This window comes from Coloeus monedula, assembly GCF_965178545.1.
Source record: "Coloeus monedula genome assembly, chromosome: 2".
NCBI lineage: Eukaryota > Metazoa > Chordata > Aves > Passeriformes > Corvidae > Coloeus > Coloeus monedula.
This window is the reverse complement of record NC_138782.1, coordinates 52,630,120-52,654,301: the sequence shown is the minus strand read 5'-3', so window position 1 is coordinate 52,654,301 and position 24,182 is coordinate 52,630,120. Positions and strand designations below refer to the sequence as shown.

General features: G+C 37.2%; 1 protein-coding gene across 7 annotated transcripts in view; it reads left to right on the top strand.

The window, feature by feature from the left end:
* Window positions 1-24,182, top strand: part of STXBP5 (syntaxin binding protein 5) — a 106,574-nt gene that overhangs the window by 13,991 nt on the left and 68,401 nt on the right. For all 7 annotated transcript variants that reach the window (XM_082301011.1, XM_082301009.1, XM_082301007.1 and 4 more), the window contains exons 3-4: window positions 13,788-13,869; window positions 14,672-14,772. In XM_082301011.1, coding sequence (XP_082157137.1) covers window positions 13,788-13,869; window positions 14,672-14,772 — 183 coding nt within the window. The remainder of the gene's footprint in view (window positions 1-13,787; window positions 13,870-14,671; window positions 14,773-24,182) is intronic.

Genomic DNA, 24,182 nt, shown 5'->3' with positions numbered 1-24,182 from the left:
AATGCTAGCTGTTTTAATCTGTGACAGACTGGCATTTCTCAGAGTACAATCTCACTTGTAGAAAAGCTCATACAAAAAGACTATCCTTGCAAAATATTTCTGAAATTATATGTCAAACTTGAATTAAGCAGACTTCAATTACAATACAGGTAAAATATTTAAAAGCCTAGTTTGAAAGCTTTATCCACATAGTTCATTCTACAAAAATGCCAACCTTAAAGTTTCAGAATACAGAGGATTCTCTACCTGTCTTTATTTGCTATAGTACAGGCAATACCTGTAAATTATACAACTGTAGTTAATTTGGGGGAAGTTCACCCCGATGAAATTAAACTCAGTTGTGGATACTTGTTGTTAGTGTTGTGTTCGTGTTTTAATGGAGAATCTGTGAAGATGATCAGTTTAAGTGCATTCTGTAGAAGTGATACTGAACTGCTATATAATTTTCAGCTCCTAACAAGAACTTCTAAACATATTTTGTAGTCTGAAGTATCTTAGTAGCTCAATGCTGCTCACAGCTATTATTTGGTATATTAGATCTCTGGCTGTCTTATTATTTTAATGACTACTAATAAATGCTATTCAATGTACTAATTTTCTTGACGTTTGACTGGAATACATGTATCAGTCTATCACAGTGGTTTTTAGTACAATAGGTTTCATCCTGCATTTTTGCAACAGGCCACTAATTAATGCTCATTTTTTCAGTTTTATTCGAGGAAATTATATAAAGATATTGTTTCTTTTATAGTTGCTGTTTTGTCTTATTAGAAATTGTTGTGTAATAAAAATAATTTCTACTTTTCTTTTGAAATCTCATCTTTAAATTTTTCAGCATCTCTTTGTGACTGGTTTCTCAGAAAATAATTCTTAAAAAATACTATCTTAGTTTTTCAGGTGTGATTTATAGTATAGTGCTTTTTCTAGTAGAGTTCATTGTAGCTCTTGTCCATTAATAGTTTCCAGGAACGTAACTCTCTGAGGTCTCTGGTGATCTGGGATGAATGACTTAACTCTTTCCTCTTTCTTCTCTGCTTCAGGAGGATCATTCCTTCAAGTTTGTGCATGTATGTGGTTTGTGAGGAGGGGTAAGGCTTGATTGTGTTGAAATGTTTTTGTCCTGGTTGAGGTTTTATTACCAGTTCTCTGCAGACTCAGCAAGTTTAGAGTTGAGCAGACTGAGTATGTGAGGGAAAAATGAATAGTAATTAGACTTCAGGTGCAATGCTTAGTGTATTGATCAGGAACTTTTATAGTCCTTTGTTGCAAAAGAAGTAGGGATGCTTTGCAGGCAAAACACTTTCAGATTTGTAATGCTTTGAAGAACTAAAGTGAATCTCCATGCAGTTAGCCAGAAAAGGTTCCTTAGCTTTTTCTCTTAATACATATGTTACTTGAATTTTGTTCTGGTGGAATTCTTTACCATCAAGAAGTCTAATGCTTTTCTTGATTTTTATTTTTTTTTTTTAATTCACACAGAGCTATTGGCCACTGTAAATATACAATGAGGTTATTTGTTCCTGTTTCAGTGCCATTCTGCTATGCTAACATTTGGAAGAAGAAATAAACTTTGAACAGTACCTTTTAAAGGTGATACTTATTTTCTACAAACTTTTCTAATGAAATCTTAGAAACAGTAGTTTTCCCCCATGTTTTTTTTTTCCCCTTTTAAATGTTTGAGGAGCACCACAGGTGACTTGTCTGACACATATCAGCTCAGATGTTTACTATTCCAGCTTATATTTGAGCCTTGTGTGGTTTTTATGCCTCACCATGCAGAGCATACATAAAACTTCTGCAGGTTACAGCTTCTAGTGAGTTGTCATAGCTGACTGACAATTACATCTGTTTTCCTCTTGGATTTTTGATGGAAGATGTTACAGAAGTGAACTTCCAAAACTAATTAATTCCATTTTCTCTATTGCTGAGTAGAAAAAGCTATCTGACACTCAAAACATTAAAGCAAATATTTAATCAAAAACATTAAACACTGGATTGCACTGCATAAATGCAGCTTCTGACTCAAAGCAGGTCTGAATTGATGGGACTACAATGACACATTAATTTTAATGATCTGGATTTGGTGCTTAGAAACTGTCTTGAGGTTGGATGAAGAGTCCTGTTCCAGAAAACGCTTTTCTTTTGTCTGAGCCCTTGGTATTTTCATGTTATGGCATTTCTGAAGTGCACTTTTTCACAGCTGGAAACTTCCATAGAGAGGGTAGGAAACCCTGTCTATTTGACATCTGTAGCTTCAGGCTTTAACATTAAAACCTCAGTAAAGCTTTGGACTATGGTGATAGTCTGCCTCAAACAGCAAGTGAATTTTTTTTTTTCCTTTAAATTTTCTCTTTGGGGTAGTACTGTGACCAGTGGCGGTGATCAAGGTTACTTTTTTGTAATATACGTAATTGCTAGGTTTTATCTTTTAACTAAACAGCAGCCATTTCACTTTCTTCTAAGCAGTTCTTGTGTAAATAAGTTGCTGAAGATTCCAGTGAGAACCAAACCACTTAAAAAAAGTTCCAACTTCCTTAGTTTTGTAATTTAACAACAGTCACTTTGAAGGTAATAATTTTGGGGAATCTGGCTATATTTTTCTTCAAGCATATCTTTGTGCAGACTTGCTCTTTACATTGCCTTCTCCTTACCATGGTGAAAAAAGTGAGAAGAGCAGTGGAAATGTGAATGTGTTCTCTTGGCATTTGGGGAACAGGGTGGTAGTGAAGGAGATGGAAGTGCTATGTGGGAAGGAAAACTTCTACTGTTTCTGCAGCCTTTCCTTTACTCTGCAGGAAGCGTACATAAACGCTCAAGTTTCTTTACAAACCCAACCCCCTGAACCTTTCCTTGCTCCTAATAAATCAGAGATCTAACTATTAACTTTCAGTGCTTGTATTTTTCTTAAGACTGTCTTATTCATGCAGAAATGTTGGTAGATATTTCTGTTAAGGTACATGATTGTGGAAGAAACTTGGGAGTTCTGAGCAACATAAACAGCCCTCTCTGTGTTTGGGGTCCTTGAAACAACAATTTGCTGTGTATGGCACTTCTTCATGTTCCCTTGGAACTGGAACAGTTTCAGTTATGTGAAGTGAGTTGTAATATATGGATATCTGTTATTTTGGATACTTTTGTCTAGAGGAAAGACAGATGTTTTCACTGTGATACTTGCTACTGTATGACTCAATCTTGTAGTACTATTACATGTGTTGTAACTCTTGAAATGCTTCCTGTGACTAAACAGAGCCTGTATTTTAGGATGTTGAGGTAATGCTTTGGATGGGATATGGGCCTAATCTGGATTTTCCCCCCTCTTTCCAGCTTCCTTTATCCCCTCTTTTCAGCTTCATATTTTCATAAAATTTATGGCAAAGTATTATCTGAAGACTTCTTATCTTCAGTCAAAGTTGATTGAAATAGCTCTTCAGACTCAGATTATTTGTTTGTTCTGCTAGTAAACCAAACATTCTTGTAATAGCAGGGCAGATGAGCACTGCCTGAATTACCAAGCATCACTTGGAATCTGACAGGCACTGAAAGTAAGGAGAATAAGAGATGGGGAGATTCTCTAAAGTATCAGGAAAAAAAAATCGCTGAGACTGCAGTTGCAAGGTAATACTTCCCTCCATCTCATAGATAAAGTACCTGCTAGGGAAAACTGCAAGAAAGATGTACAGAAGTACCTTGGACTGTGCTTTTTCTGTTGATGATCTATTTTCCATCTTGTTGTAGTCTTAAACTGGGCTGTGGGTACTTGGAAATTTCATAACACTGAATTATTCCCTTCCCAGTGCTAAGAAAAACCCTTGGGTTTCTGACACCCACAGCTTGTACAAAACAGGAGCTTAGTATTTATACCCCTGTGGGAACTCTTTAGCACTGTGCATTTCTTGGGGCTAAGGAAAGGACCCATCTGAAGTCCTCAAGTACACTGAGAAAGAGAGCAAACTACAGGATCTAATGTGGCACCTGCAACAAATTTTAAGAGAAGAGTTAAGGTGGAATGGGTAGTGTTATTTTTAAGGCTATGCTTTACAACTTAATAATATTGAAGACACATGTTTTAATTCAAATTTTTAAAATCCACCAATTTAGTTTTTGTTAGTAGCCACTATTCTTTTTACACTTAAAAAATAAAGCTGAATAATGGAAAACATTTACAATTGAGGTTGAGCTACTGCATTAACTTTTACAAATAAATTACCATCATGCATTTGAGGAGATGTGAATTAAGGTTGAATAAGCAACTTCTAGGGGCAATGTCAACCTTTTAATAGTCCATGTCAAGTTGGATTTCTGGTAAACACAAACCATAAAAATACTGCTTTATGCAATGCTGGTATGCAACCATTTTTGTGGTGTGAAGTGGAGCTCTATGTAATAGCAGAAATGCCTGGACAAAATAACTAAAATTGCAGGCATTTCCACAAAACAGTAATTTCTTTTAATGTTTTGGCATGTATTTTTCCATGTCCTGTGAAAAGCACCAAAAAATGCAGAGCACTCTAATGAGTGGGCATTGGTTTTGCATATTTAAAATAAAGAGTTCTAGCTCCATGGTACCCCTTGTTTATGCGAGGACTTAGTTTCGTCTCTTGATTTTTGTGGAATAGTGCCATCTACTGAATTGTTGGTATTGTACCTTGTTTTTTCATTTGTGGTGGTAATTTTGAGCAAACCTATAAAATGGTCACTACTGTTTTGATAGTAGTGAAATAGTAAGTTTCTCAGTCCTTTGATGATATGCAAAACTAAAAATTATGCTGTAGTGGAACACTGAGGAGGCTTAAGAAAGTGAAAAACACTGTCTTAGTGTTATAAAATACTTAAAGTAGCAATTAAAGTATAGCTGTTGATTGCTTACACTTGAGGCTAATTTTAACAATTTTTTAGTATCATTTTGAATGAGAATATTTAAGAAGTCTCTCCTTCTGTTTTGAGCAGACAAGGGAAACTTTTTCCCAAGACCCATTTATTCTATTATGTTTGAATTACTAGGGTTTAGACACTGCTAAAAAGCAATAGCAGCTTTTTGTGATGCTGTGCCTGTGAACATCACGTGGGGTATTTAGAAGATCTTTCAGCTTGCAGCTGCTATGGATCTGGAGACAGTGTCATACCAAGTTGGTATAGACAGAAAACGTAAACTTGTACCTGCCACCTGGATCTGGGATCTAAGTTTCTCCTTCTTGCCTAATACCATGGAAGTGTTGGTACTTCTAATCCATGACCTGCTTAGCACTCCGACAAGTGACTTTGCTGGTAGCACTTCAAAAAGCTGTGTAAGCAGAAACATGGTATACCTGCATCACTGTATTGATAAAACTTCCAATGATTAAACTTCCTTCAGAAGGATGTTTGGAAGAGGAAGTTATTTCTGTTGTTAGCACGATGCAAAATGGTGTGAGAAACAGAAGGGTAGATGTAAGCCTCATCCACAAGTCAAGTGTTAAAAGACTGGGTCCAAAGGAAGGAGCTGATACTGGTACTGAGAGAGAAACTACAGCAAAGTCTGGGGGAGAAGTTCATACACATGACCAACTTTTATTTTAATTTGAGATCTTCTTTAAGACCTCTTCCTATGCCTAAGTCACCTGCTTTTTCTGCTGCCTTTATCAAACCAAGTGAGTAAGTTGAGTGGTAAGTTGAATAGCAAAGGATGGGGCAACACCTGGCTTGAGGTAGAAAAGGATTTAAATGGGATTAGTAATTAATTTGAGAAATCAGGCATTGGTGCCAAAAGGAAAGTTGTGACAATAACCATAAATGTCTGCTGAGTGATAACAGAAGGGGGACACACAAGATGAGGTGGCTTACATAAGTTAGAACAGTACCTGTGGTCTTATTCTATATAACCCCATAATGATGTAAAGGGTTAATGAGGTACAAGTAAAATTGGCTCAGGAGAATACACTCACTGCTATGAAGTTTGTGAGGAGGGGATTGGAGAATAGGCTTGTGTGTGAACAAAGCTGAGATGGAATGACTGGTGATTATAGTTAGTCTTATGTCACTTCTATCCAGTGGTTGGTGACTTGGTAATAACTGAAGAGAACTTGCTTGTCAGACAAGAGTTAAGGGGAAGTATTTTAGATTATGCTGTGAATGAAGAGCGATTTCTGGACCTAGCAGAACACTTTACAGTCAGAAATAGGTGTTGACAGACAATCATTGATTGGGTAAGGATTGGCCGTGTTCTTAGTAAATGTTAAATTGTCCTTTTATTAGATAATATCCATGGTTATTTATGTTTTCATAAGCTAAATTAAATAAGTATATAAATTTACTTAGCATCTAGTTCTAGAACATTGCACTTGTTAATGCTGCTCTTGGCAATGTCTGTACATCTGGACTCTGGGAAGAGACATCATTCTTATTCCAAGTGTACATCAGTTCTAGGAGCATAGAATGCCTCTGCCTTTATTCTTGGCCAAGAAGCTATGCATGTAAAGAGGAAAAGCCTGGTTAATTATTAATATTGTGATCTAGTATGTTGAAGTTTGACTTGGAAACTAAACTGGATTAAATGGATAACAGGTGAGTAGGATTTGGAAGCATGCAACAGACAACTAAGGTTTTTACCTCTGAATTTTGATGAAGTTCTTCAAAAATACATAATTATCTCCTGAATTTACTCTTATGTGTGCAGTCTTTGGAAAAACTTTACTGAATTAGCAGCTGCCACCCATTTCACTGCATCTTGTGTAGTCATAGGAACCAGTATTTGTAAGTTTCTTACCCTTGTGTTCTCTCTTCTCCTTCTCTTCCATCCTGCCCAGAAAAAGTAGTGGGTTAGTCACCTTCTTTGCATTGTTAGTGCTGAAATACAGGTCTAAGACTAAAGGAGTACAATCTGTATCAGAATGCAAAGTCAGTAAAATTAAGGAAAGCCTGTAGCCTTTTTAGTTTTTTTTTCTTGTTTGGTCTAATTGATGTTTTTACCTCTTCATTTAATGGCATGCTTTGCCATCTGTGAATTGCGCATATAGAAACTTATCATTAAAACCAATTTTGCTTCTTGTTTAATTTTAAGTCATTGGGGTTTTTTTAACCTTGTGTGCATTTGTACTGCTCAATTACATCTTGTTCCAATGAACGATTGCCTCTCACTGACAGCTCTGAGAAAATCTACCAAATACAGCCTTTACAGAAAAGTTGATGGCACTTTCCATAGCTATTTGGGAAATGTTGTATTTGTGCATATTTATGTAAGCAAGATTGAAGTTTAAGAAGTGCTTTGATCCCTATCTGTTGTTGTTAAAAATGGATTGTATTTAAGTTACTGCTCCCTACCTGTTCACTATCAGTTTACATGCAAACTAGTTCAGGCATTGTTTAATTTTAAAATATAAAACTCATGCAAATTGAGGCAAAAAAAGGTGGGTTTGTGCTTTAAAATAGCTACAACTATCTTTATACAAAAAACAGTTAACAAAATTTAGCTGAGATCTACAGACTTTGGTATTTTTCAAAACAGAGCTCCTTTTTACTCTATCAGTCTGAGGTGTTTTTTTTTGTTTTTTTTTTTTTTTGCAAGTTGACATTGTATCATTTGGCTTCTGGTGTTTAAAGGAGCTGAGCATTTTTCTATAAACAGAGTAAATACTTAAGGAAGGTGCTCTGCACTAATTTAGAAATGAACATTACTGGTAGCTCATTTGGAATTTGAGAAATTGAGCTTCCAGCCAGTTGTTTAATCACCACTTGACTGGAAGTTCTAAAGCTGCAATAGCAAACAGCAGTAGTAGTTTGCTATACCCTGTTAAACTACTGTGATATATGTAATAGGATCTAACATCACTTTTTAAAATGTTGTGCCTGTTACTGCCCTCCCTCCTTACACTCCCCTGTCACCAAGAGGACAAATTATATTTTATCTTGTTTGGTAGTACATGGATGTGAAAGGTCAAAGTGTATTTTCTAGACAGTATTTGACTGTAGTATTTTCTGAATTTTTGAATAACTGTCTCTTGCTAAATAACTGTCTTGACAGATTGTTCTTTGAGATGGTTGCTGTAGATTATGTATGTGAAAGTAATAGTACTCATTAGATTTGATGAGATACAGTGGTGCATTTTTTTTTTTTAATGATTTGGGGTCTGATTAAGTGGAAAACTGCTACACATACATGACTATAGTAAAATATGCAGGTATATTATGCAGTCCTGGAGAGCTGTATGCTATGGACTGGTATACATAAGCATACATCGAGTCATCTACTGGTTTTAGGGTTTTGTATGCAATTCAAATCAGTGGTTTGTGTCTTTCTCTAGCCAATAATCCTCTTTTTTTGGTCAAAACTGTCAAATGTTTAAGCACTGTTAGGTGTTACAGCTACAGTTTTGGGAAGTATCTAGGAATGCATATTAAAAGCTGCTACAGTTTCAGATTTATCTTAGAACTCTTGAGCTATTGTAACAGTGGCAATTCTGATACCTGGACTGTCTTTGCTGTACTATCAAGACTTTTTATAACAGTGTAATAAAAAAAAGATGCCAATACCTGTGTGGTGATAGTTTGGAAAATAATTTAAATTATAAATGTCTTTGTATACCTCAGGGTATGCAGCCTGCTGAGCTGAAAGACAGGGACAGGAGCAGAATTAGACCCCCTGTAATCCAGGAAGAAGCAGTTAGTGACCTGCTGAGCCATTTAGGCACTCATAAATCTGTGGGACCAGATGGGATTCATCCAGGTGTACTGAGGGAGCTGGTGGAAGAGCTCACAAGGCTGCTCTCCATCATTTATCATTAGTCCTGGCTACCCAGGGAGGTCGACTGGAGGTTGGCCAACATGGCATCCATCCACAAGAAGGACAGGAAGCAGGATCTGGGGAACTACAGGCCTGTCAGCCTGACCTTGGTGTCCAGGAAGGTTATGGAACAAGTTGTCTTGAGTGTGATTGCATGGCACTTACAGGAGAGCCAAGGGTTCAGGCCCAGCCAGCATGGGTTTAGGAAACCAGGTGACCTACCTTGTGCATGAGGGGCAAGGCTGGGGATGTTGTCTACCTGGACTTTAGCAAAGCCTTTGACTCTGTTTCCCACAGCATTCTTCTGGAGAAACTGACTGCTCATGGGTTGGACAAGTGTACTCTTTGCTGGGTTAAAATGGCCAGATCAGAGGGTGGTGGTGAATGGTGTTGTATCCAGTTGGTGTTCGGTCACAGGTGGTGTTCCCCAGGGCTCAGTGTTGGGGCCAGTTCTGTTTAATATCTTTACTGATGGTCTGGATGAGGGGATCGAGTGCACCCTCAGTAAGTTCACAGATGACACAAAGCTGGATGGGAATGTTGATTTGGTGGAGGGTAGAAAGGCTCTGCAGACGGATCTGGACAGGTTAGATCAATGTAGTGAGGCCAGTGCTATGAGGTTCAATGAGGCCGAGTGCCGGGGCCTGCACTTCAATCGCAGCAGCCCTGTGTAACACTGAAGTCTTGGGGAAAAGTGTCTGGAAAGCTGCCCAATAGAAAATGACCTGGGGGTGCTTTTTGACAGCTGACTGAACTTGAACTAGCTGTGCCCAGGTGGCCAGGAAGGCCAGTGGCATCCTGGCCTGTATCAGCAATAGTGTGGCCAGCAGGACCAGGGCAGTGACTGTCCCCCTGTACTCAGCACTGATGAGGTCACACCTTGAGTGCTGTGTCCAGTTCTGGGCCCCTCACTACAAGGGCATTGATGTGCTGGAGCATGTCCAGAAAAGGGGAACAGAGCTGGTGAAGGGTCTGGAGCACAAGTCTTGTTAGGAATGACTGAGGTAGCTGGTAGTGGTTAGCCTGGAGAAATGGAGGCTTGGGGGAGACCTTACCACTCTCTACAACTGCCTGAAAGGAGGGTGTTGCCAGGTGGGGATTGGCCTCTTCTCCTGACAGGACAAGTGAACGTAGTCTCAAGCTGTGCCAGGGGAGGTTTAGGTTGGATATCAGGAAAAATTTCGTCATGGGAAAGGTTGTTAAACATTGGAATGGACTGCCCAGAGAGGTGGTCGAGTCACCATCCCTGAAGGTGTTCAGGAAAAGACTGGACGTGGCACTTAGTGCCATAGTCTAGTTGATAAGGTGGTGATTGGTGAAAGGCTGGACTTGATGAACTTAGAGGTCTTTTTCAATCTAAATGATTCTGTGATTTTGGACAACTGCCTTATGCTGAGGGTTGAACTGATAACTATAGATTTTGCAACTGTCTTCTATGTCAGAGGCATCAAGGTGAAGAATGCCCCAGTACTCCCTAGGTCTACTTAGAGTAACTAAAGAATTAAAAAAAAAAAAAAAAGACTGGTCTTCTCTGACTTTCATAAATATTCTGAAATTAATTTTTCAGACATGATTTCTAAGGGCAGATGCGAACTGAGTTGCTGCTATGTAGCTAAGCTAGAAATAATAGTAATAACTTTAAATAAGAGTATTTTGCAGAGACAACTTGCATATTGCTAACTGAAATGCCTAAAGTGTAAGCTTAAGTCTGAAGCTTGTTTGAAAAAATATCTTTTGGGAATGTTGCCTTTCTCATAAATTAAAGTGAAATCAGTGTTATGGGATATGAATTCATGTGTTATGTGATACTAAATTAAGGTCATACTGTGATTTTCTTGTGTATTACCTGCACTTCTAGCAGTTATGAAAATGAACACTGATGTTAGGACATGAGCATGCTATCTCTTTCTTCTCTCAGGCACAGCTGTTGTCTCTTGTTTTCTTAAAAAATATCCTTGAAGACAATGAAATACTAGTGTTTTCCAGGGTTAATTTCCAAAAGGCAGTGGGGAACATGGAAGCAATATTCAAAGGTACAGCTGAGAAGCTATTAATTTATCCAATTTGTTAATATTTGGAATAGGGAATGAAGCAGGGATAGTAGAATGAACTGCTTGGAATTGAAGGAGCAGGGATGGGTCTTTGATTATAAAACTGCTCAGAGCAGACTATTTCCTCTAAAGCTACCCTAGGTCTTTGGCAGAGTTTTTCCTGTCTACCAAATTAAAATGCTTTGCTCATCTTGTCATTATTCATTATAATTTTTGCCTATTTGGGAACAACTATGTAGTAGATGATCACTGCTTAGTACAGGGAGCTCTCTTGCCTAAAGCACACATACACAAGTGTAGCGGATTTGGGCAAACTGCATTTCCTGGGCTGCTGCCTGTTTTGTGTGGTTGAGAAATGCTTCACATGTACTGAAATGGGCATGTATTATCCTTCCACAGTCAGGCTTTGTGACGTGCTTTTTCAATTCAGCATACCCTGCAAAACTGGGAGGCTTTGCATGGCTTTAGAAAAGAAGATTAATGCTGGTTAGGAGGATGATATTAATTTGAGATGAGAAGAATAATTTTAGCTACTAGGTGAAAAAGTGAAGATGCCATAATCCTTGAGTAAAGAAACTAAATAAGACTAGCTGCAAGGACTGGTTTTTTTTTTTTTTTTAATGACAGCAAGCACTACAGAAGAGGCCAAACTAGTTTCACATCTGGATGGGAGTTTCCACTAATTTGTTAAAGAGGGATTTGCTTTGAATATATAAAACTTCTGTGATCTTACTCCTAGTGCTGCATATTTACTGGTTTATGGAAAGATGGTTCAGGTGTCCTGGAAAATGTGGAAGAATTTTTTGTTTAAGGAAACATTGAAATATTCTTAATAATGAAATTTTTACTGACTAGTTATAACAGTGCTTCCAGAAATATTAGCATCAGAAGTGCTTGCAGAAAGCACCTGAGGAATAGAATTTGAAGGAAGAAGTAACTCGAGCAGTCTATGGACTTATGTTTTTCTGGGTCATATTCCTCTTATTTTGAGGCAAGGTAGCTGTAGAGTCTCAATTCCAAATAAACTCTGGATTTATGAACAAGGTTTGCATTTAATTATGTTGGAAAATGATGTTCAGGGGAGGGCCTGAAGGAAAATCTTTTATTAGAACACTACCTGTGTCAGTGCAGATAAACAAGTTTTATTCCTATATTTTATTAATTCAATTCCTGTAAGCATCTGAATCTCACATTTGGAAATTCTTTTTGTCTACTTCTGCAAATAATTATTAATTCAAGTGAATGCAGATGCATGAGGAAGGCCGAAGGCCATCGGCTCTGAAACTTGTTATTCCTTGTGGGTTTTTTCAATCTGGCAATTTGTGTAGTCAGTCCATAGTTAATATAAGAGCAATGATTTTACATTAAAAGTATTCTGAGTTGGTGTAGGAAGGTATCGTTTATGGGGACAACACCCCCTCTACTCTTTTTTTTTTTTTTTTTTTTTTAAGATATAAACTGTGACTGGAATACAGATGAGTTCTTTGTAAAAAAACATATTGATAAGAATGTAAAACAAAAGCAAAAAAAACAGGTGAGGCTATCTGACTCTTTAAGTCCTTCCATGGCAGAACAAAATTAAATTACTTATTCTGTTTGGGGAAGAAAGCTGGTATTAAGTTTGGGGGATTATTCAACATCTGTTTAGTGTATATCTCACCACTTAGCTGGATGTTATGCAGATTCATTAGTCTAGAAGAATGTGATTCAAGTTTTAAAGTTAAAATATTGCAGTGTGTTGAAGCAGACTTCTCCCTGCTGTTTTTCTACTTACATTTTATTTCACCAGCTTAGAGGCTGAGCAGGAGATGTGTCTGAGTTTTGATTTGCATGCAGCCTAGTAGTCTTTTCAGCCTTCCAACTGCCTGTAGCATGAATGCACATGTTTTTTAAGAATGCACGTATAATCCACTTCGTTTTTTTTCAGCAATTTTTCAGTAAATGGAAAGCTTGCAGAATGGGTGAGAATTACACTGTTTTATTAATTTTTAGCATATACTGAGAGGAAAAAGTTGTACATACATTTCCTGTTTTGTATACAGCTTTGGAATCATTTCCTTACTTCCAAAAACTAAGGTTCTTCTTTATAACAAGAAGTGTTCAGCCCTGACAAATTATAGTCCAGAAACCCTGGGCATACAATGATGATGAAATACTGACCAGTTTGCTTAATTCCTCTGTTGTTTCTGCTCAATCTCCTAGATGTTGGAGAACTTAATTTTGTATCAGAAGCAGGTGCATAACCACATATAAAATACAGAATGTTTGCAACTAAAAAATGAGTTATGTATGGAGAACTGAAAGAATCTGTTTTGCTGCTGCTTCTATCAATATTCATTATGGAAGGATAGGACTAATTTACATGTGAGAGTGAAAATGAGCAAGCTTTTGTTATCTCATAGCTGGTGTGAATCCAGGAAGTCTTCATACAGAGATCCTGGAAATTTACATTATACATAATTTTCCATTGACTCCTCCATATTTTGACTACTGATCTTCTCATCTCTGTCACAGCAGATTTTTTTTAACATGCCTTACATTATTCAGCTCTTTTTACCTTAAGTAATGTTTAAATGGTGAGAAAGATCCTTTGGCATTTGAAAAATGCAGTAATTTTTTTATGATGTTTATTTAGATTAACTTCCTTTTATTTTAGTTCTTGTATTTAACATTGTTAAAATAACTGCTTCAACATTCTTCAAGTTCTCCATGATGAAGAATCCCTTAAATCACTGTAAGTTAAGCAGTTATACATAATTTTTATATTTCATAGTAGGTCTTTCAAATTTTGTGTTACTTTGTGGCATTTATAAACTACTGTTTTGGTAACAGCTCTGTGTGATTAGATATGTTGAGTGCACTAGCTAGAAGCAGGATCTTAGCCTGTGTGAATGTGGTATTAGTGAAAGTGAAAATGTTGGTTATGCTGTGTGTTTTGTTTGTTACATGCAACAATTATTCCTTAATGGTGCCAATTCCAGCTTTGGTCGGCCAGGAGTTGAATGCTACTGTCAACATGACAGTGGAGCTGCAGTAATCCAGCTTCAGTTCCTGATTAATGAGGTTAGTAAAATAATTTATGTGCAATTCAGAGAAGGTATGGAGCATATTTTCTTTAATTTTTCATTAAGCAAGCATTAAAATTAGCTAATATAAGTGATGTAGCATGAATAGCAAACAGTAATAATAATTATTAATAAATTAACATTTTTAGTTTTGGAAAATGCTTGACTAACTGCTGAGAATGTCTTTGTCTCTAGAGTACTCTTTTGTTATAAGCAAGAACTAGGAATATCATTTTGTGTCCTTGAACATTGCAAGTTATCTTTGCAAGTGGTGAAGTACTTTTCCAATAGTACTACCAGTTTCAGTAGGTACTTAGTTTTATTTTGATAGAGTTAGTCTTAGACATGAACTGAATAATGCTGCCTCAGTTTCAGATGTGTTTTTCTAGGGATGTAGCAGCTGAGATCTGACAGCAGTGCTGTTCTTGAGCTAGCTAGAGACAGGTTTTTAGAGGGACCTCACTAGCTTTCTCAGCACATAGATATTAGTAGTTCAGTTCATTGCTTGATTTGTCTACAGGGATGGACATGAGGGAACTGATGAGCACACACTGGAAAAAACTCCTTCCCTACCACCTCTCAGTATAGCACTGAAACAAATATGAGTGAACTGAACAACATGTGATCACATCAGTTGTCTCATTCCTGCTACTTAGAACTTACCTGTGCTATGGTGTTGATGCACATGTTGACTCATTTTTTTCCTCCTGGTAATAAAGATGTAGTATATTTCCACTGTGATGATACACTGTTCCTAGGGTTATGAAAACTGGTTGACTAAAACATTTTCTTTCTCATAGGGAGCTCTTGTGAGTGCCTTGGCTGATGACACCTTACACCTGTGGAACTTGCGCCAGAAGAGACCTGCTATACTTCATTCACTCAAATTTAACCGGGAACGGTAGGGACTGGGTTATTATTGCACTGCCCCTTAGCATCACACTATGTGCTATTGTAAGATTAGATTTTATTAATGAAGTCCAGGTCGTAACTTGGTACATAATTGAAACTGGGCTTACACTGGGTTTGAATTTCAATCTCTTAGGGCCTTAAATAGTTTTGAATAGACACACTACTGACCTAAACTGAGATGTGTTTTCTATCACTTTATGTATTGCATTGCTGAACATCAATTTTCATATCTTAAAAAAGTGGTGGGATAAAATACTTTGAATGTATGTCTTCAGAGGAATTTTGGAACAAAAGGAAGTGTGTGCACCAACAAGACAACAGGAGAACTAATTCAGTTTTTTTTACCTGGAATTTTTTCTCCATTAATGGCAAAGCAGAATTCTGTAGTGTTAGAGCTCTTGTTCATATCAGAGTAGCTGAAAACAGCTTGGGTTTTGACTAAAAATTTTTATACTCAAGTAATAGAATTGTAAGCAAGCTAAAGAGTTATTTCAAATTAAATTTCTGAAAGTCAGTTGACTAAATTTCTGAAAAAGATGGACTTTTTTTTTAAAAGCAAGTATTTCTTCTTTTCCAGTATATGTAAAGTCTCAGCTGGAATTCTGTGTTTGCTTTTGAACAGTATGCATTAGCGATGGACTGCTTGAGGAGCTCAAAGAATGCTAGCAAGAACACAGAAAAATCTGTGACTTTTATCCCTTTTGAATAGGGCAGGAGGTAATAAATTTTAAGTAATGGGTAGCAGCAGAAGTTAAATACTTACGTAATACCTTCTAATGTAGTGTCATGTAAAGTGCTAAACAAACTGTTGGGTGGGTTAAATGGTAACCTTGTAGTTTTAAAGAGCAGGTTATGAACAAATTCATTAGGACCAACATGAATGCAGACTACCGGGTTTTTGTGTATAGAGGATTCTAAGTACCTTTTGAAATTATTTCTGTAATCACCATGCATAAAATCTGACCAGGGCCTGTAGAAATAGGACAAGGGGTAATGACTTTAAAGTGAAAGAGAGTAGATTTAGGTTGGGTATTGAAAGAAATTCTTCACTGTGAGGGTGGTGAGACACTGTAACTGCTTGCCCAGAGAAGCAGTGGATGCCTCATCCCTGGAAGTGTTCAAGAATAGGTTGGATGGGGCTTTGATCAACTATCTACTGAAAGATATCCCTGCCCACAGCAGGTGAGTTGGACTAGGTGATCTTTAAAGACCCCCTTCAGGCCCAGACAGTTCTGTGATTCTGAACTGTTATACAGAAAATGGAAAGCTTTGTTAGCTGAGGCAAATTCTCAACCCCAGAGGAGTGATAGTTTTCCTTTATACAGCATAAAAGTCAAATGGAGAGAAATGCAGTTTATAACCCCTAGTTTAATGAGGGTTGCCAAAGTGTAGGAGATACAGTAGTATGTCCAAACTGAATTTCCTACCTCTCCCTTCCTTTTTTTTAGTGACTTTTCTCTTGTAGTGTCTACTTAAGTGTCAGTGTAAAATTAGGGTTTGTATCCTGAAATCACACTTAAACGTGGGCTTCTAACTAATGCGTTAAAACAGGTATCTGAGGAGGTGATTCTCATTGTGTGCAAATCTGTTGTAAGCTGGCTTAGAGTTTTAGTTGTAAGGGTATCTTTGGTTAAGCAAAGTGAAAGTTTTAAACTGTCCTTTTTCTGTCAATGTGATGATGTCGGTGGCAAAACCTGTCACAGGGAGTTGAGAGTGGGTAGAAAGGAGGCTCGGTCACTGCTGTTGCTTTAGTGGCTGAATTAGTTACTAATCCTGTCTTGCTAAGGTAGGTAATGAGAGCACCATAGTTACCATGAGTGGCGTAAGCACAGCTTGGGACAAGGGCTTATTCTTCCAGCAATTTTAATTTTAAAATATCAGTTGTAAGAACATATAAAAGTAGCCAGAATGCTTAAGATTCCCAGATATGTACATTGTCATAGTCACTTATGTCGTGCTGGATGACTGTTAACTGTTTTCAAATATTCTGTTTTCTTTTGACTAGTTTATAAAATAACATGTAATTTAATTATCAGGTAAATATTTTGATTTGAACTCAAACTGCAAAAAATTCACTGTTGAATAATTCTAAGTAGGGGCCTTTATACAGTCAGTTCTTAGTAATTCATTATGCCTAGTATGTTCAATATGCTGTATGAATCTGAAGTAAATGGGCTTTTCTTAGGTCGATTTTATGGTGTATATTAACAACTAAGTTTATTGAGGAGAGTGTTTATGAATAAAATTGGGTCTTCTCTGTGACAACTCACCCTTAAGGGAAAGGAAGTACCTAAGATTCAGAAGTGCTCATTGGTGGAAAGGAATGTCAAAAGTCAGAGGGTCCACAAACAATCAAAGTTTTATTGATAAATTACACACTAGGTATGGAAATGGGCATATTAGTCCCTGGCCTGCTATGTAACCACATGGCAGTGGATTTTGGATAAAGGGGTAGGGTGAAAGGGAAGAGGGGAAATAAAGGGGGAGAGATGAGATAAAAAGAGTGAAAGAAAAAAAGAAAAGAGAAATTAAAGAGGGGGATGAATTAAAGGAAAAGAGAAAAAGAGGGGGAAAAGAGAAGTAAAGAAAGGAGAAAAGAAGGATGCTGAAATGACAACTACTGATCTTTTTTTATCTAGCTGATGGAATGTCAGTCCTGGTTTCAGCATTGATCCAGCTGCCTTGGTCTGGCTGATGAGATGTCCAGGATCCTGGGGACATTGCCCAGGCTTGGGGGAGTACCTTTGTATGGGCAGGTTTCTCCACCTCACAGATAGGTTTCTTGCTTTCTATGTAAATTAGTTATGTACAGTCCATTCTCTCAGGCCTTTCTGGCAATGAGTCAGAGGGCTTTGGGGGTCTTTGGGGGTTCTAATCCCACCTTATTGCTGCATCCACTTCCTACCACTCATTCCTGCACTTGCATTATACTGTGTTGTGTTTTTTCTAAAGGAAAAGTGCTTCTCTTATCTCCACCTGACCCCCCTTCTCCAGCCAAAACTTGCTCTTTCTCATAGTGTGTTAGTACCAATAGTCCTTGGTTTTACCAACAATTCTTCTGTGTTAGTAATAACAGTCCTTGGCTGGCTCCACAGCCATCTGGTTATCTGTGTTTGAGATGTACACATTAGCCCCTTATCTTCTGGGAATCGAGAGTTCAAAAGGATCTCACTGTGGACTGCTGCTTTATAGGCTTGTTAGACAGTGGACTTTAATAGACGTTAGCCTCTTATAATCAGGAGCTCAAAAGGGTCTCACTTTGGACCACTGTTTATAGGATATGAAGAGAGTGGGCTTTAGTTGTAGTAATTTTCCATCCTGGCCAATTTGAATTGGTAACTTTCTTGGAGTGTTCAACAACAAAAATATTATTCCACTTGGGTTGTTGTTCAGACAAGAAAAATAAATTTCCAAGGCTGTTTGTTAAAAATAAAGTGTTCATTAGACACCTGTTAGTTCCTGGGGACAGACAGTGTTCCTGATAAGCTCAAGGGGAGCTTAGTCCAAATGCAGTTCATCAAGGCCAGGGCATAATGAGCATTTGTCAGATCAGAGAAGTGAGTGTCCTGGGTGGCAGAGGGGTGCAGCACCACAACCCATACCATAACTAAAGTCAGCTTCTCTCAGCCTCTACGTTCTCAAGTCACAAGCATGAAGATGATATAAACCTAATTAATAAAAATTTTAAAGTACTTTTTATTGTGGAATTAAGATCTGTTCATAAGGATAACTAACTTCTCAAACTGGATTTACTTAAAGTATTTTGTATACTACAACACAGCCTTATAACTGCCTTCTCTAATGATAATTTGTCAGTTTGTGAAGGGAGATTAGATATCTTGGAACTCTTATTATATGACTGAAGCCATAAATCTAGTGGCTTCAGTATTTGCTCTAGGATTTTGTTGAGGCTAATGTTTAAAATTATATAACTGATTGGATTTACCTGGAAGTGTGTTGGGATGGAAGAAAAGCAGTGTTTGTGTCTTGTTTAACAGGAGTTGAACTTTAATATGTCACAGGCAAATTTTTATTCAGATTTTGTTTCTAAATAACAATGTCCTATGTAAGGTTTAGATTTGAACTAAAAAGTTTTCTTTAGCATAGAAAGCTGACTGTAGCAGTTAGCTACCCAGATGAAAGGATTTTCTTAGTCTTGAAAACTATTCTTTAACCGTGTTTAAAAAAATTAATTAAAAAAGCAAGTGATAAGGCTATGACTTCATTAATGAATTCTGTAGTCTTCTGCCACAGCCTTTTAACAGCTCTGGCTAATTCCCTTCTTTTAGTCATGTGGAAGAATGACTGCCCCATGTCTAACAACTCGATTTCTAGATTTCGTATTTGTTTATCCTGTTGGTAATTGAATTTGGCTACCTCACTTTCAGATGTTTTAAACATCTTAAGATACAAACCACAGAGCTAGCTTGTCTATAAATGCTTGTGTCGTGTGTTTAAGTATTTTGTAAACTTACCTGAAAATTTGAGTTTTAAATCTGTAAAGGATTTCAGAAAGCACTCTTTAGTATATGACAGGAAAGTGATGTGAATTCTTGCTTTTCTACTCATGGCTTTTAAGAACAGGGAGTGGTGAGAAAGAGCTGATTCCTTTTAATGTAATTCTATGCCATTACAGGCTATGTTCTGCTTCGTGGAAAATGTCTTTGGGTAACTTGCGTCATCTTAGATTTGAGCAAAATATTTCTTTAAAAGCAGTGGCCAAGAGTCCTGAAATATGCTGCTTTCTGTTGAATCATTAAATTAGTTGAGAATCTGTAGATAACAAACTGACCTTTAATGGATTTATAGCTCCTGACTGCCTTTTGTAACAGTGATGGTTAGTAATTTGAAGCAAGTCTTCTGAAGCGTGAGGTTTTAGATGCATAACAAATCAGTTAGCTGAAATTACTGACAGATGTCAAAAGCTCAGTGCAAAACAAGCTAGTTCAAGTTTTCTAGCCTTTTGTTTGCTGCATTCATGGGGGTTTTGCAGCTGCTTTATGTTCTAGTTACCAAAGCAGAGTTAGGAGATAGTAAACCAATGTCATGCTTGGCCACTGTTACTTGACTGTGAGAAGCGGCGTGTAGGGGCCGGGACAAAAATGCGTAATGATGGTGAGCAATTGCTTGTGTGACTTGTCATGCAAATTAAAAGTGTCTAAATACTACCTCTTTTCAGAATGCACAATTCAGTGTGTGAACTTAGTATCTCATACTTCTCTAAGGTGTCTTCAGTGGATCACTATCTAGTTCCTTTGTCATCTACATATCTATGTAAAAGTATCTTAAACACAAGATTGTTGTGTGTTAACAAGTAATGCAAGATTCATGTCAAGTTTGCTTTAACTCAGTAATAAATATAAATGTCACACTAGGCTAGCTCTGAAATATGTGTAGTTAACACATCTTATTAGAGTAAATATTGAAAGCATGTTGTGAGATAGATAGATAGATACCTAATCTGGCTTTAGTTTCCTGCTATGCAGAAACAGTTAAACTTGGTGCTGATCTAAGGTGTGAAAGGTCAAACGTATCACTAACCACAGACTTTACAGATCCTGTTTGAGAGGGTGGAGGGACAAAGTAACTTGATTTTAAAAAAAAAAAAAGAAAAAGGAACATAGGATTACAAATTTGAGAACCCTTTGCCAGCCAAAGCAAACCAACTTTGTATACAAGTATGAAAAGTTTCTTTCATTATCCAAGACTTACATCCTTCCTGAGCTGACATTCCCTGTTCTAATGCCAAAAGAAAGTTTGTCTTTATGGTAAGTCACAAAGCAAGAATGGTATAAAACCAGAACTGAGTGTTTCGTGTGAGTGCTCTGCATATCGATCTCTGAATGTCTTGATAGCAGTTTAATTTTTAATATGTCAACTATATCAGCTTCTGTGCTGTGGGATTTAAATAGTTTTCTTCAACATGAAACTGCATAATTCAGAGTTACAAAATTATGCAAAAAATATCTTTGGCTTTGTATCCTGCTGTGAACAGCAACTTTAGCATTGTGTTTGGAACACTGTCTACAGAGAGTGGAAGATCCCACTTGTGTTTACTTATTAATAAGAATTTAAACTTGTTTTGGCATGTATGTTGCCCTGTTAGATACTGTAACTTTGTACTCAGCCTGTGCCTTAGCCAACGTGGGAGTTTTCTTTCACCTTGAATTTGTAAACTGACCAATTCTGCCACTTTGTGGATGGCAGAAGGACATACAGGTTGTCTTGCCTGTGAGAGCAGGTGATGATAGACATTGTTTATGTGGTTTTGGTTCATTTTTCACACATAACTTAAGTTTTTGGTTTGGGGTTTGTTCTTGTTTGGGTTTTGGGGTTTTTTTTTCTCCCACTTTTTTAAGTGACTTTCTTCAGAGTGAGAGGAAATAATCACTAGGTCTGCTTGCCATGATGGTGTCATGTAAAACCTTTTACCTAGTGAGCTTAAAATTTTAACTCAGTGGTGATTCACTGGGGGATGTAATTAGAAGGAGTTTGATCTTGTTTCAAGAAATTAGCAGAAGAAAATTAACTTACTGACTGTGTGGATTTGCCATATATGTGAATGTTTCTTTCACAAGGATAAAATTCCTTTGAAAAATGTTTCCTTGAGGCCATGCACGCATGCAGAGTTCTACATGTCAGTGTGGTTGATGGAACTGCAGTTGCATCAGTTGCCTTCTGCTGCCTTTAGCACTGAGGCAGAACCAAAATGCTGAGTCCTGTCACTCAGAAATTTCAAATTTCTGAGAAATGGGTTTTGAATTGCATCAGTTGCTCTGTTAGCTGGTTCTTTCACACTGACTTTCACAGTGATATGAGGCATAGAATGGCCAACTGCCACTTTCTTGGGCAGAATTTGACCTCTGGTCTTTAAGTTCTGCCTAGATGACAGACTTCTCCCTCAGTGATAGGAATAATTTTTCTGTCTCCTGTGGGAGAGCTACGTCTCTGATACGGCCTTTTTTTTTTTTTCCTTCAGTTAGAGTTTGTGGCTTCCCATGTACCTTTTGAGGCAACTGATTTGAAAACCAAGAGAATTTTTCAGTATTGAAAGAATTTACACAAAACACCCAGGAAATCTGAAACTTTCTTAGCACTGGTGAAATACCCCGCACAATGTATTTGTGAACTCCTCTGGGGGTGTCTGACATGCCAATGGTCTGGTTACTTTTTGTGTCATCCCAAGGTACTTGAATATCTTGCTCTGACACATGCTTACTCCGTTGTGACACCACTGGTGGCTACCACTACTCAGATACTGAACGTCGGTGCTTCTCAGCTGCCTTAAGAGGCAGCCATTCAAGTCAATATATTTGGGGAAGCACCATTTGGAGTGCTGTTATGGGATATAAATGGAATTGAAGTACCTGGTTCTGTTCCTGTGATGTACTGCATTTACCCACATGTTCTTTTGGTGGGACATTTTTGGGATGCATTGAAGAGGATTTCTTCCTCTGCATATGGCTTCTGGTCTTTGAGGCCTTTTTTGTACATGTAGATGTTTTAAGCTTATTGAAGTTATCAGATGTGGAAAAAGACCCTTTTGCAGCAGTCAGGCAGTATCCAAGCCACTGCTTGTTTCCATCAGTATGTCATTTTGACACTGGCTTTTGACTTTTTAAGCCTGTAGAAGACTTTGACAAGAGTGCATGGGTGTGGAGTCTACACTAACATCAGAATTAAACTTCTCAGCTTCTGAATTTTACATGATGCTATCTCATATGTGAAAGGTTGAGGATAAAGGTGTGCAGAATGCAGCTTTGATAGCTTAATCTTTTGCTTTTATTTTTTTGATGCAATAATGATCTGAGCAGTTAGTGTACTTACAGTAACTGCAGACCTATAATGATAGCCTGAAGTACGAGAAATATTTTAGTGATTTAACAATAAAACCTGTTATCAGTGTTTGTCATGCTTCAAAGCATTCGTCATTGTGCTTTGTTAAAGCAGTGAAAAATTCTGAAGAATATATAATGCTTCATAATGCAGTAGACTAGGAAAAGGTAAAGATTAATTTGGAAGGATTTCTGCTGTCATAATAATACAGTCAAGTTAACAGCCTGCCAGTTTTCCTTAATATTTTCTCTTAAAAAACTAATTCTTTTACTTACGTATTAATTTAATAAGTTGTCTTCTTAAATATTACTGTAACTAAATTCCTGTAGGGAGTATTATCACTTGCTATATTAATTGTTTTGATATATGTGTTGAAACAGCAGCAATTAAGATTTTTTTTGATAGCTTTGATAGATTATAAGAAAAGATACATGCTCTGCAGTTAAGAAAGGGAATCTTTTCAGCAGGTTTACAAACCACTTATTGAAGATTCACTTGTCATTGCTAAGACTCTCCCGTAAGCAATATCCTAAATTATATTTTAGTTAGTGTAAGAACAGTAACTATTTTATCATTGTTTTCCCTTGCGGGTGTGTCACTTGCTTTTCTGTATATAATTTTTTTTTCTTGAACTATTGGTTCAACTCTTACAAATTCATTTTGCAAGAAAGAAAAATCTGGGGTTTTGGTTTTTTTTTTTTTTTTTTTGGGGGTGGGAAAGGAGTAACTTTGCAAATATGTATGCGATGAAGGGGAAGATTTTGTGCTTACAGTAAATTACAGATGCAGGAGAATTTAAATCTACCCTAACTGCTTTGGGGTTGTGTAACAGTACCTCATTTTAGTGATGATGTTAGTTTATACTGTAGATTTCACATTGAAAAAATAAATCTCCTTAAAGCTTTTTTTTTTTTTTTTCTATTAAGGGATCTTTCTCTTTGTGAAGATATGGGAAAGTGAAATATTTGAAATGACATGCTGTGCCCAGTACTGGTTTATGCTAAAAGTTTGGTCTGTTTCACAGAATGTACTACACTTAGTGAGGGAGCTGAAATTGCCTTGGAGACAACATGAGGAATCTGTTGTGCCATGAAAGAACTGCCTGCAAAAGCCTGCTTTCTGTGACTGCTGGCTCAGACAATCCCAGGCTGTCTCTTTAGACTCAAAAAACGGGACTACTTTAAATCATAGATTCTTTTTTAATATTTTTGGGCAGAATGGCTTGCTACAGGAGAAAAGTATGGTAGTCTGCTTTTGACTGCTACATTGTTTTCAGGCAGTTGGGGTTTATGTGCAAGAAATACTAGTACAAAATTTTTTCATTTGTAGTCTTTTTGATGTGTTCCCAACAATTGATTATATTTTCCACTTTTTTATATATATATATATCCATCCATCCATTTGTGGGTAGGGAGAGAGGGGGAAGAGTGCTCGAGTGTTAGGAATGGCTAGAGCATTATATGGCCAATTCTGCTTCTGTTGATCCTAAAATGCGTTATGGATGAAGTATATTCTAATCTTGTGGCATAAAGATAGGTTTCTGAAAGAAAAATCTGCATTTTT